Source organism: Lepidochelys kempii, chromosome 8 (genome assembly GCF_965140265.1).
Source record: "Lepidochelys kempii isolate rLepKem1 chromosome 8, rLepKem1.hap2, whole genome shotgun sequence".
Lineage (NCBI taxonomy): Eukaryota > Metazoa > Chordata > Testudines > Cheloniidae > Lepidochelys > Lepidochelys kempii.
Window position 1 is genome coordinate 63,723,980 of NC_133263.1, and position 11,781 is coordinate 63,735,760.

The following is an 11,781-nucleotide window of genomic DNA, read 5'->3' on the forward strand; positions in this document are numbered from 1 at the left end:
ACTCAGATCCCACCCCATCTGGACACTCAATGTATGCCTAATGGACACTGCTACCAAAAATCTCTGAATAGAGGCGCAAAGGCGCAGATACACCTACAGTGGAGCATCCATAGGGACACACATCTTGAATTACCATTGTTACTGCACAAAGTGAGTAACTTCCTCCTATTTTGCATTCTGCAGGACCTGAGTGAATACTCATGAACTAATGCTACATATACTTAGTGAGGATATGTCTTGCAGTTCCTTATGCTGCACTGCCTGGAATCTTTGGACCGATTAAGTGGTCAGCCATAGTTCTTCATGCTGTCTCTTTCCTTCTGGGAGTGCTGGCCTCTCTGGAACTGAGGAACAGTTAAATACAAACAGTTGTTTGATATTTGGCTACCCAACCAAAGTAGATTTATCACATCCCTACTGTCCAACTTTATCTTACTAAGAAGCATTTGGTTTTGGTCTGCCAACTTGTGGCCAGAACTGAGAGCAAACTTCACCAAATAGTGTAGACCCCATCTGGTGTCTGGACTCCCTGAGTATGCTTCTTGCACATTATCATTGCTGGAACTCATACCATAGTATATTGCTAGTATGTTGGCAGCCATTTTACTAGCTGAACCAAACCATGAGTAGCTGTAGTGACCTGATTCAGATAATATTGCTCTTTGTATTTTACATTTTTATCCCCTTCTGGGAGTTTTATGCAGGAGTCAGTCCCACCCTTTCACTGTGACTCAAGCTGGGGGTTGGGGAGTTGGTGGTACTCTCTTAATCTCTACTTTCTTGGTACACCAAGGCGAGATGTTACTCTCAGGAGATTCTGCAGATGCTCAAAACAGGATTGCCTCACAGTGTGGTTTTCATATACCTTTGGGCAGGGCTGGGTTAAGAACCTACTCTACAGGTTAAGAGCCTACAGGGCTGGGTTAAGGAACCTACTCTCTGGCTCTCAGGGTCCTATGTTGACATCAGAAACTCAACCTTCATTAAAACATATTGGTTCTAGTCTGCATGGTTTTGAAAATATTCAACTGAACATAACTGGTTTTGTGATGTCTGCATGAGTCTGCAGCAAGAGCCATTAGAGTCAGGAAAGAATCCTTCTGACCCCAGAATTAGGGCTTAGAAGTTGAGGGGGGAGAAAGCGGTGGCTATCTCCTAAATGCCATCCATTCTCTGTTGACTGTACAGTTCTGTGATACTCTTTTGGTTATTTTACCTGCTTTGATCACCAGTGAAATAGTTGGACATCTGAGCCAACCCCATTTAGATTCACAAGGTATTCACCCCACTTAGGAATATTGTTCCAAGCTAAGCGCAGAACCAGGCAGGCATCTTGGCATCAGTTACACTCATTCAGTTATTTTTATGGTTTTCCTCACGATCTTTACTTTAGTTTTCCATGTGAAATCTCAGAGTGTGAAGCATATAAAATAACCCTTCCCTCCCCCCCAAAAAAGTGCTGACTGTGACACAACCCAATTTGAGCCCTGCTTCCCATCAATTGTTTTCTGCCAGCTGGCCAGGAGATACAGTGCATTTAGCTAAATGGTAATATTTCCCCCCCATCCAGTTGCTGAAATTGCTGTCTGTACCTCCTTCCCATTATTGCAACCCAGATTGAAATAGGAACTAAACAGCTAAGGGCTGAAGCTCAAAAAGAAAGACTCTTCTCACCTATGCAAATACAGTTGTCCTGTACCCTTAGCTGCTTGTCCTTTCAGGGAAGGTGCAGCATATGCTTATACACCTCTCCACTAAGTCATATTGGCCCTGCTCTGCCCAAGTTGGACTGCCTAGCTTTTGGAGAGCTGCCAATTTTGTGAAGCCCTTGCATTCAGTGCAGCCACAGATCCAGGACCTTCACTGATTCCAGTGCCAATATCTGTTGGGAAAGGAGGTAGTCTGTCAAGCAGGTAGGTCATTTGCTGATCCTGAGGCTGTAAATATATATAAACAGTATCTCATTCTACTAGCCAGCAGTGCTACTGACACAGAACAGTCAAAAGAGGATGATGATTTGATGCTCCAAGGGAGAAACTCAGCTCCGCTCTGCTCTTTTTACAATGATTATTTAATCAGAGCTGACACTGGCAACTAACACTCTGCAAAGTCTCCTCATGGATTTGAGAATCATTAGTCGGGCACATGTTGGAGCTGTGTTGTCAGGGGCCAGAATGAAAACTGGAAAGGCAAGTGGCTCCTGCAAAGACACTCCTTTCCTCTGGCTAGTCACCTGAGAGTCAAGGATTTGGAGTCCTGAAGGCCCTACCATGTTTGATTGGAAGGGGAACAGAAGAAATTATTGAAGAAGCTTACACGGCTTTGCCCTTGTTATTTCTGTGGGAGAACTTGGTAGAGTCTAGTTGGCATAGCCACCTCAGCCATAGAGCATAAAGTCCGAGTGAGTTAGGGAGGAAGAGCACAATATGATATGTAGAGAGCTGGCTGGAAAGTTACAAACAGAATAAAGATTGATTTGTCAAGCATTAAATGTTTTCCAGAAACTTGATAATTTTGTTTGACTTGCATCTTAACCCATCCATGAATCTTAACACAAAACAATTCACTATCGGATAGCCTTTTTGTCACCTCCCTACAATTTAAAGTGTTCTGTTAAACAGGACTGGTTAATCACTAGAGGATTTGAATAGAATTTTCATACAACTAATGGAATACCATAAGTGCTAACCTGATGTCCTTCATGGGAATTTGTCAGTGACTGTGTTTTCATATGTCTTTTCAGATATGAGATGTGCACCTGCACCAGAGATTCTTTATGGTAAGATTCTAGGTGCTAAGCAGCGAAGGTATTTCCCTGGCGAAAGGGTGCGTTATCGATGTACACAAGGTCTGAGCCTTATTGGGTCTCTGACGGTAACATGTAAGCAAGGGAAGTGGTCCCAACCACCAGAATGCAGAGGTATTTTACTTTCCTATTTCTAAAATAGCCCACTAGTGATGATATTGTTAGAATCAAAAACTTCACTCTCATTCAGAAGCGTTTGCTTTCCTGTATCTCTTCTTTTAATGCACAATTTTATGCTCACTCGAAAGCCAGAAAGCAAATCTATTTCTAGTCTGTGATGTTCTTGGCAATGGTCATGTGGAGCGTTAATGATAAAATTCTCACATAGGCTCTGGCCCTCAGCTCCTTATTCAAGCAAATCCTCAGTGGATTTCAACGGGAGTTTGGCCTGAGTAACTTCTGAGTAAAGGCTGAGGGCCAAATTTTGCCACCCCTACTCATGTTGAGTAGTTAACATTGACTTCAGTGTACCTAGTGAAACCCACACACCTCCTGGGTGTGGTGCTCTTTCCCTCTCATGGCACAGGGACCACTTAGAGATTAATGAGTCTGCTACAGCCTTAGCTAAGAGCCATATGGCTTTTACCTCATGCCATAGAGGCTCATGCATTTAGCTCCTGAGGTCCCAGGTTTGATCCTGCCAGCCGATGACCGGGGTCTGTCAGCATTTCACTAGTCTGATGTTAGGCCTTCAGGATTTGACCCACAACATAATGTGAATAAGGTTGCATGATGGTGCTCTTTTTTGTATTTTCTAGGACCACAGTTTCACTACCACTTCCAGATGAGCTAGACAATACACAAGAGACAATTAGTGAAATGCCCACTCCATTGAAGTCAGTGGAAAAAACTTTGTTTGACTTCAGTAGGACCAGGATAACACCACATATCATTAAGCTTCCAGAAAAAAAGTGATGTCACTCTACTGGTTCATTTTTTTTGACATACCAGGATTTCATTGGCTGTCTGGGTGAATATGAATATTAAAAAAAAATCTGCAGAGTAACAGCACCTTTTTCTGAAAGCCAAAACTGTGATTCTAAAAACTAACTAGATACTAATCGGCAACAATTGTTTACATTGATTGGTACTATGACTAAGGCTAAGATTATGACATGGAGATCACAGAAGTCATGGAATCCGTGACTTTCAGAAACTTCTGTCACATTTTCTGCTTCAGCCTCAGGGCAATGTAATGTAGTAATGGCAGAAAAAATTGTGAAATACATATATGTTAACATGCGTTATTTCTAAGGCTGTCAAACAATGAAAAAATTAATCACGATTAATCACAAAACTAAAAACATCACAATTAATCCTAGTTTTAATAGCAGCCCTCTAGAATGGTGGTTGAAGCATGAAGGGGCCTATGAAAGTTTAGCATTTCTGGCATGTAAATAACTTCCAATGCCAGCTACAACAGTGCTATGTGAATGCCTTTTCTCACTTTCAGGTGGCATTGTAAATAAAAAGCAGGCAGCATTATCTCCCGTAAACGTAAACAAACTTGTTTGTCTTAGCGATTGGCTGAATAAGAAGTAGGACTGAGTGGACTTGTAGGCTCTAAAGTTTTACATTATTTTGTTTTTGAGTGCAGTTATGTAACAAAAAAAATCTATATTTGTAAGTTGCACGTTCATGATAGAGATTGCACTACAGTACTTGTATGAGGTGAATTGAAAAATACTATTTCTTTTGTTTATCTTTTTACAGTGCAAATATTTATAATAAAAATATAAAGTGATCACCATACACTTTGTATTCTGTGTTGTAATTGAAATCAATATATTTGAAAATGTAGAAAAAAATCCAAAATATTTATAATACATTTAAATTGGTATTCTATTATTGCTTAATGGGGCAATTGAATCTGCGAATAATCACTATTAATTTTTTTAATTGAGTTAATCTGTTTTGAGTTGTTTGTGTGAGTTAACAGTGATTGACAGCCCTAATTTCATTTTAGCAAAAATATTTTTTATGCAGATAGTACATTTCTAAATAAAGCCTTAAGGTCAGAGGAATAAGGGAGGAATGTTAATATATATAAAATCAGAGTTTTAGCTGAAAATATTCTTATGCATTTACTGTATTTTAAATAGTCATTAAATAATTATACAAAGTCTTAATGATAGAGGCATAAAGGAGAAGTGTTAATACATATATAGAATGCTGTACTTTTAGTAGAATATATTCTTTTTATGCAGTTAGTGCATTTCTAAATAGTCATTACTTAATTTAATCATTCATCAATAATTCTTTGTGGAATTGTATAATCAACTTTATTTAGAATTGTACTAACTGCATACATTTTTTTTGTAAAAATAATTCTCTATATATTCTTCTATAGAAATGTACTATTAAAAATATTTTCCTCTAAGAGTGAGGAATATTCATGTTCACCTGTGTCTTAACACTTCTTTATTTGGCCATTACTAAGATTTCTGTAAAACTCATTTTTCTCTCGAGATGCATGTTAGCCTCTCTATTTTTCTGTTAAAACTTTGCATACTTTTTTACTAGACTTTATTTAGAATTGCACTAAATAGATAAAATGTTTTCTTGCCAAAATGAGGAAAGGGCAAGAAACATATTTCTTTAATTCTAATGCATCTAATAAGAGTAAATTAAATAGAAAGGCAAAACTTTCTTTCAAAATGGCCACCAGTGCCAGAAATGCACAATTCTAAAAATGAGATCTAGGGATGAGACATAAGGCAAAAGAAGCAGGTCATAAAGCAAAAAAGGGCTCAGGGAAACCTGTCAAATTATAAGATCAGTACAAGTAAAGCTTTTTTACTACCCATGTTAATTTGTAGCCTTAGCGTTTTCAAAATTTTACCTTGTTTATCCTAGTCCCTTTCTATGAGAAGAGAAACAGAGAGAGGAAATGGCAGCTGGCATTTGAAAGTACATTTCAGATTATGAGTTTGGCTTCTCTATTAATTACTTTTAAAATCCACCTCACTGAGGGACCTTTCCAAAGGGCAAAGCTTAGCTACATTTATGAGTTCATCAATTATAGGGACATCAAGAGGCTTTCCTGTCCTCAGATTCATTCTTTCCTTTCTCCCCTCATTTTTTGTACTATTCACACCCATTTATCTCTCTAGTGTTATTCTGCGTTTCATATTCCACTCCTTTGGTGTGTATTATCCCAACTTCTATTTAGCGTGCATCCTCTTATCATTATTTTATCCTCAATCTCGCTCTTCTATCAATATTTAGATACTATGGTAATGTCATAATTCACAATAGTCTGAGACAAGTGTTGGGTGCATCCAACACTCTACATGGTAATATGGTCATGGAGAGAGTAGGTACTGTACATGGATGCACTCCTCAGTGATAAAAAGCAGGTTGATTGGTCCACATGAGCCTGAGGAGGAGAGGAGTTGGGCCAAAGCCTCTCACTTTCCATTTCCCTGCTAGTCAGTGTTTAAGGCAGAATGGTGGGATTAGTAGGGCAGAGATGATTGACCCAAAAGATCTCAAACTAACCTACATTCTCTGCTTGAAAAGCAACCTGGAATTGGGTCTTCACAAAGCTGGAGTAGCTAGTTACCTATTTTGTCATCAGTTCCATAGTGTTAGTTGTTAATAAACAAATATCATGCTGCTTCAACTATAAAGCTAAAACTTTCAGTCTTTTGTGTTCAGTTCCAATATCAGGCTCATTCTTTTTTCACATTTCCCTTGGGATTTTTCCAGTTCTGCCAGAGTATATTGATAGCGGTGTTGTGTAATGTTTGTGATCTTACAGCATTTACTGTAAATAATTGCTGATGCAAATATTCTCTATTTCTATACTTACTTTTAGAGGCTGCTGGAAAGTGTGGGCCCCCACCTGTTATTGATAATGGAGACACCATTGCCTTTGCACAGCCAGTGTATGAATCAGGTTCAACCGTGGATTATAGATGCAAAAGTTTACACAGAATGAGGGGACTTCAATTTGTTCGCTGTGAGTTTGGCCAATGGACAGATCCACCAGTTTGCTTAGGTAGGTACAGAAATCTAATATATGAAAAAGAACTGTGATGAGTATATATTTTTCATATTATGAGCCCAATTCTGATGTCACATGTACTGGCGTAACACCACATTAATTCCATCAGTCTGAATGGAGTTACTCCTGGTTTAGACAGGAATATGTTAGGGGAAGACTCTCCTTCTTTTTAGGGATATCACTGCAGATTTTTTTTTAAAAGATCTGGAAATGGTGAACAGCCATGCCATTATAAGTATTTAGAATGTACCCCCAAAATAATATCTCAGTTAAAAGCTGTAAAAACCCACTACAATAAACCAATGTTTACTGTAAATGAAAAGATGTAGTCAAATATATTTTTAGTTGAAAAGCTTTCAATTAGAGTAGATGCTATGAACTGCAATTCAGTAATTTACGGAATGGCATGAGGAATATTGGTCATTGCTCTTTAGTGCCAGGAGTAGACATGATGATGGCATGAGCAGCAGCGGATTCCGCTTTTGCCTAGAGGGTGCTCTAAGAGCATAAAACTAATGTAGTCTGCTCTACACCTGTGTCTTTCTAACCTCCATATGCTCAGAGTGAGCCTGGTCTACACTATCACGGTAAATCGATCTAACTTACACAACTTCAGTAACTAAAATTGATGTAGTTAGATCCACTTAGAGTGGTGGCTACACTGTGTTGTGTTGACGGGAGAGCATCTCCCGTCGACTTCCCTTATGCTTCTCAGGGAGGTGGAGTACACAAAATGATGGGAGTGCACTCTCCCATCAATTTAGCGTGTCTTCATCAGACCCCCTAAATCTACACTCGTTGCATTGATTGCAGCAGTGTCGATCTACTGGTAAGTGTAGACATGCCCTCATGAGAGAATGGCTGGAGTATATTGTGGTGCAGTATTCCAAAGCTGTGCAACTGCTTCTGTGTAGTTCCTAAATTATGGTGAACTTATCTTGTTGGCTGGTTTGTCCTGGACCTGACTTCACACATCGGGAATCACTTGACATGTCCCCTTTCTCTCCTGCCATGTCACCTATACAAAAGGGATGGGGGATGACAATGGGGAGCCTGATTTGCTAGCTTTATGCCAGCAAAGAGCATCCTTCCACGTGAAGAGTATTCTGTTGGCCAGGTATGGTTAGGTTGTGGCCCATTTGAATTAGCTGAGTGGCACAAAGGGGCCACATTGTAAAAAGGAATCAAATCTTCTCTCTCTCTGTTCATCTAGCCCCTGTCTCCTCTCTGTCCCTTCCCACAATATCACACTGTTTGGTGTGAAAGCCTCCTTCTCTAGAGTTCCTTTGTGTTCTCTCAGCCATACCATCTCTCCTTTACTTTTCAAATCTTGTCTGAAAATATTTCCCTGTTTTATTTAACTATGTAAAGCTTTTGGGGACAGGGTCAGTGTCAATACAGTTAGTGAATCAAATTTCCAATAATAGACCCACATGTACGTAATGACATTACATTTTTATTTTTCCAGAGCCATGTACAGCATCCCCAGAAGAGATGGAAAAAAACAATCTTGAGCTGAAATGGAGGGAGACCACTAAATTGTATTCAGAAAGTGGAGATTTTATTGAATTTGTCTGTAAAAGGGAATATATGAGGGATCCAACATCTTCTGCATTTAGAGTAGAGTGTATGGAGGGGAAATTAGCATATCCTAAATGTAAGAAAAGAGGTAAGTAATCTCCAATTAAACTACAGTACTGGTGAATCATCTGACTAAAAGATGGCTTAATTTTTACTGAGGAATTCTAGGGTTTAAAAATACAAAAATGTATGGCAGAGTGGCACTATTGTGATGATACCATATAAACTCATGGGAAAGCATGGATCCTGACCCAGACCTCTTGCAATCTAAATAGACATGACAAATGGAGGTAAAGAGATGCAGCTTGCAAGCAAAGTGACCACACTACTACTTGACTTGGGACAATCACCCTCTGCCATCTGGGCTTCTGTGGGTTACAGACAAGACAGAAAAACTTTGCAAATGTCGAGGCTTACCCAACTTCTCTGGCTGACCCAGTTCCTCACTTCCATTGTGGTCTGCACTCCTTTGATATCCCTCTGAAGCTGATTTTTAGCTCCTAAATCCTTGCTTCAGCAAGCACTGTGAACAGGTTACATGTTAGGCAAAGCTCCCCTAATCTCCTCTAGTTCCTAGGAAACTTTCTGATCCATGGGAGTCAGTTTGCTTGTCACCTCATTTATCTGCCTTGCCGGTCCAGAGTGGGAGTGTTGCAGCTGGCCTTCTCAGTCTGCCCAGATACTTTGTAGCTGCTGCCTGAAGAAAGATTTAGGCCATGTCTATACTTACAAGCTGACAGCGGCACAGTTGTACCAACACAGCTGTGCCGGTGTCAGAGGGCTTGTGTAGCCTTGTTATGCAGGTGGAAGAGAGCTCTCCTGTCCACATAAAACTAGCTCAATGAGATCTCTCATTGGCATTGCGCTGTGCATGTGTGCGCTTATAACAGCAAAAGTTATGTTGCTCAGCGGGTATTTTTTCACACCCCTGAGTGACAAAATTTTACCAACATAACTACTAGTGTAGGCCTGGCCTTAGACTGCATGTCATCTCTCAGTCCTTTCTGGTAAGCCTCCCACTGTTGATTCAATACCTTTTGCAAAGTCTCTCGCTCCTGTTTGTGCGCTATTTTAATTCCTTTTGGCCATCTTTGACTTTTCGCTTTTTAGCCTAAGCCTTTCGCCAATATTCAGGGTCTTCCACTTTTTTTATGTTTGGAGGAAGAAATCGGTGTAGTGTCAAGTAGTTCCATGACACAGCCCTTGTTATTTACAAAGAATGGACACAAAGTCCTGTTTCTCTGAACTGTTGGCTCAGACAACAGGAGGTAGTTTCCTTGCTCACAATTCCAAGCCTACCTGTACATTCACCAATCTGACCAAAAAGATCTTTTCTGTCAGGGCCATGCTACCAGAACTTGTATTGCTGTCTCTCCATAGCTTTCTGGCACACTCACACATACACACGTGCGAGCGCACACTCCCTTTCTTCATCCCTCATTTAATCCCCAGCCCTCCTATTGTCAATCCCTAGAGAAACTACTCAACCAGAATTGCTCTAGCTTTTTCCCAGACCTTGCGTATGGTCTAGTCCATGGGCAGTGGTTTCCATTGTGTCAGCTATCACTAGACAAAGGGGTATGTAACTGCTTCCTCATTTAGCCTGAATGAAAGATGAGTTTCATTCCCATCAGATTCACTGAGGTCTGTGACTGGTCATAGATCAGGCCTGCTTACTGCAAGCTACTCTATCTCCACTACAACAATACTATCAGTACTATTGATGGAAAAATCTATTTTGTCTTACATCATTCTAGTTCTCCTGTCTTCTGATAAAGAAGAATCATAATTGCTGATCTTCTTCCCATATTAGGATAACTATATCATTGTGGCAATTCCCACATCACCTTTTGTAAACTGGTGTGAGAAATGACACCTCCTTTATAGAATTATGGGAACAGAAGCAAATAATTCATGCATACATATGAAGAAGGCTGGCTGGAAGCAGCTGATAAGTAGTCATGGAACTAAACAGGTTCAAGATCCCTGTTCCAAAAATTCCATCATTTGCTAATAACTACACCATGGATACTGATAAACTACAAAAAGAAAAGGAGTACTTGTGGCACCTTAGAGACTAACCAATTTATTTGAGCATGAGCTTTCGTGAGCTACAGCTGTAGCTCACAAAAGCTCATGCTCAAATAAATTGGTTAGTCTCTAAGGTGCCACAAGTACTCCTTTTCTTTTTGCGAATACAGACTAACACGGCTGTTACTCTGAAACCTGATAAACTACAGTAATATGTATTAAATCAATGTATGGTTTTCTGTGCTACTTTTAAGTTTCAATTCAAAGAAAGTAATTGTTTTTAATATGAAAAGTAGTTGAACCACTGCTGTTCAGGAATAACTGCAATAATATTTGATGGAGTTTGTTCCCATTTACTTTCCAAAAAAGGTTAAAGCCATCCAGTATGAGTTTTATGCCATTCTGTTGAAATAAATATTCTGTTCCTGTGCAATCCATAGGGGATTTGCATGTAATATTTGTTTAAAAAAATTGATGTGTACTACACTGATTTTCTAGTGTTTGTTCTTTCTTTGACAGGTACTTCAGGATAAATAAAAAGAAGCATCAAGCAGATAATTTTAACTCAGATCTGAGGATCAAAATCCATTGACCAGTTATTTGTAATGTTCAGACATTATGTCCTTTGTCAGTATTTTAGCTTAAATTGATTGACTGAATGGATACACGTACTCTTTTTTATGGTTGGTCACAATGGTTTAAAATTAAACCATTAAAATTAAACCATTGTTAGCTGTTGGTGGTCATTCTTCCAGATGTTTTAGTCCATGCGACCAAAAAATGATCCTCTCATCTAGCACAGTTGTACAGAAAACATTGACTTGTCTGGTTAAAGTTTAAACTCATAGTCTTAATTATTTTTCCTTTTTAAAATTAAAGATTTGTATGTTTCATTTACCACTCTTCTTAAAAAGTCTGTTATTTGGACTTGTTTGGGTTTTTTATTAACATCATCATCTGAAGTAAAGCAGGAAGGAATCTTAGGATTTGTAGAAAAATGGAGAAAAAGATGAAAGCCTGCAGCTAATTTGAAAAGCAACATGATACATACATTTGGCAGTGTGTGAATAAATTCTCTATTCCTATTTTCCACTGTATGCAATAAACTGGAAATTAGACTAGTGCTGTGACAGAGATGAATCATTATCAGAATCCACACAGACAAATAAATGAAGATAAAGTGAATATTGAGGGGATGCTATATGTAGGGAATGGATCAAATTCTGGACCTGTGGCATACACAAATAAGCACACGTACACTATAAAAGCTGAAAAAACTGTGCATGTATTTTCCCCAAAATTATGTGAACATTTTTCACATTATTGCAAGACTGCCTGTAGCACTTATGTTACT

The 11,781-nt window shown here is 39.1% G+C and overlaps 1 protein-coding gene across 3 annotated transcripts in view; it reads left to right on the top strand.

The window, feature by feature from the left end:
- LOC140915986 (complement factor H-like) overlaps positions 1–11,252 on the top strand; it is an 86,226-nt gene extending 74,974 nt beyond the window's left edge. For all 3 annotated transcript variants that reach the window (XM_073356728.1, XM_073356729.1, XM_073356730.1), the window contains exons 20-23: positions 2,744–2,920; positions 6,627–6,809; positions 8,284–8,484; positions 10,947–11,252. In XM_073356728.1, the coding sequence (XP_073212829.1) occupies positions 2,744–2,920; positions 6,627–6,809; positions 8,284–8,484; positions 10,947–10,960 (575 nt within the window). In that variant the 3' untranslated portion in view covers positions 10,961–11,252. The remainder of the gene's footprint in view (positions 1–2,743; positions 2,921–6,626; positions 6,810–8,283; positions 8,485–10,946) is intronic.
- The last annotated feature ends 529 nt before the right edge of the window (positions 11,253–11,781 follow it).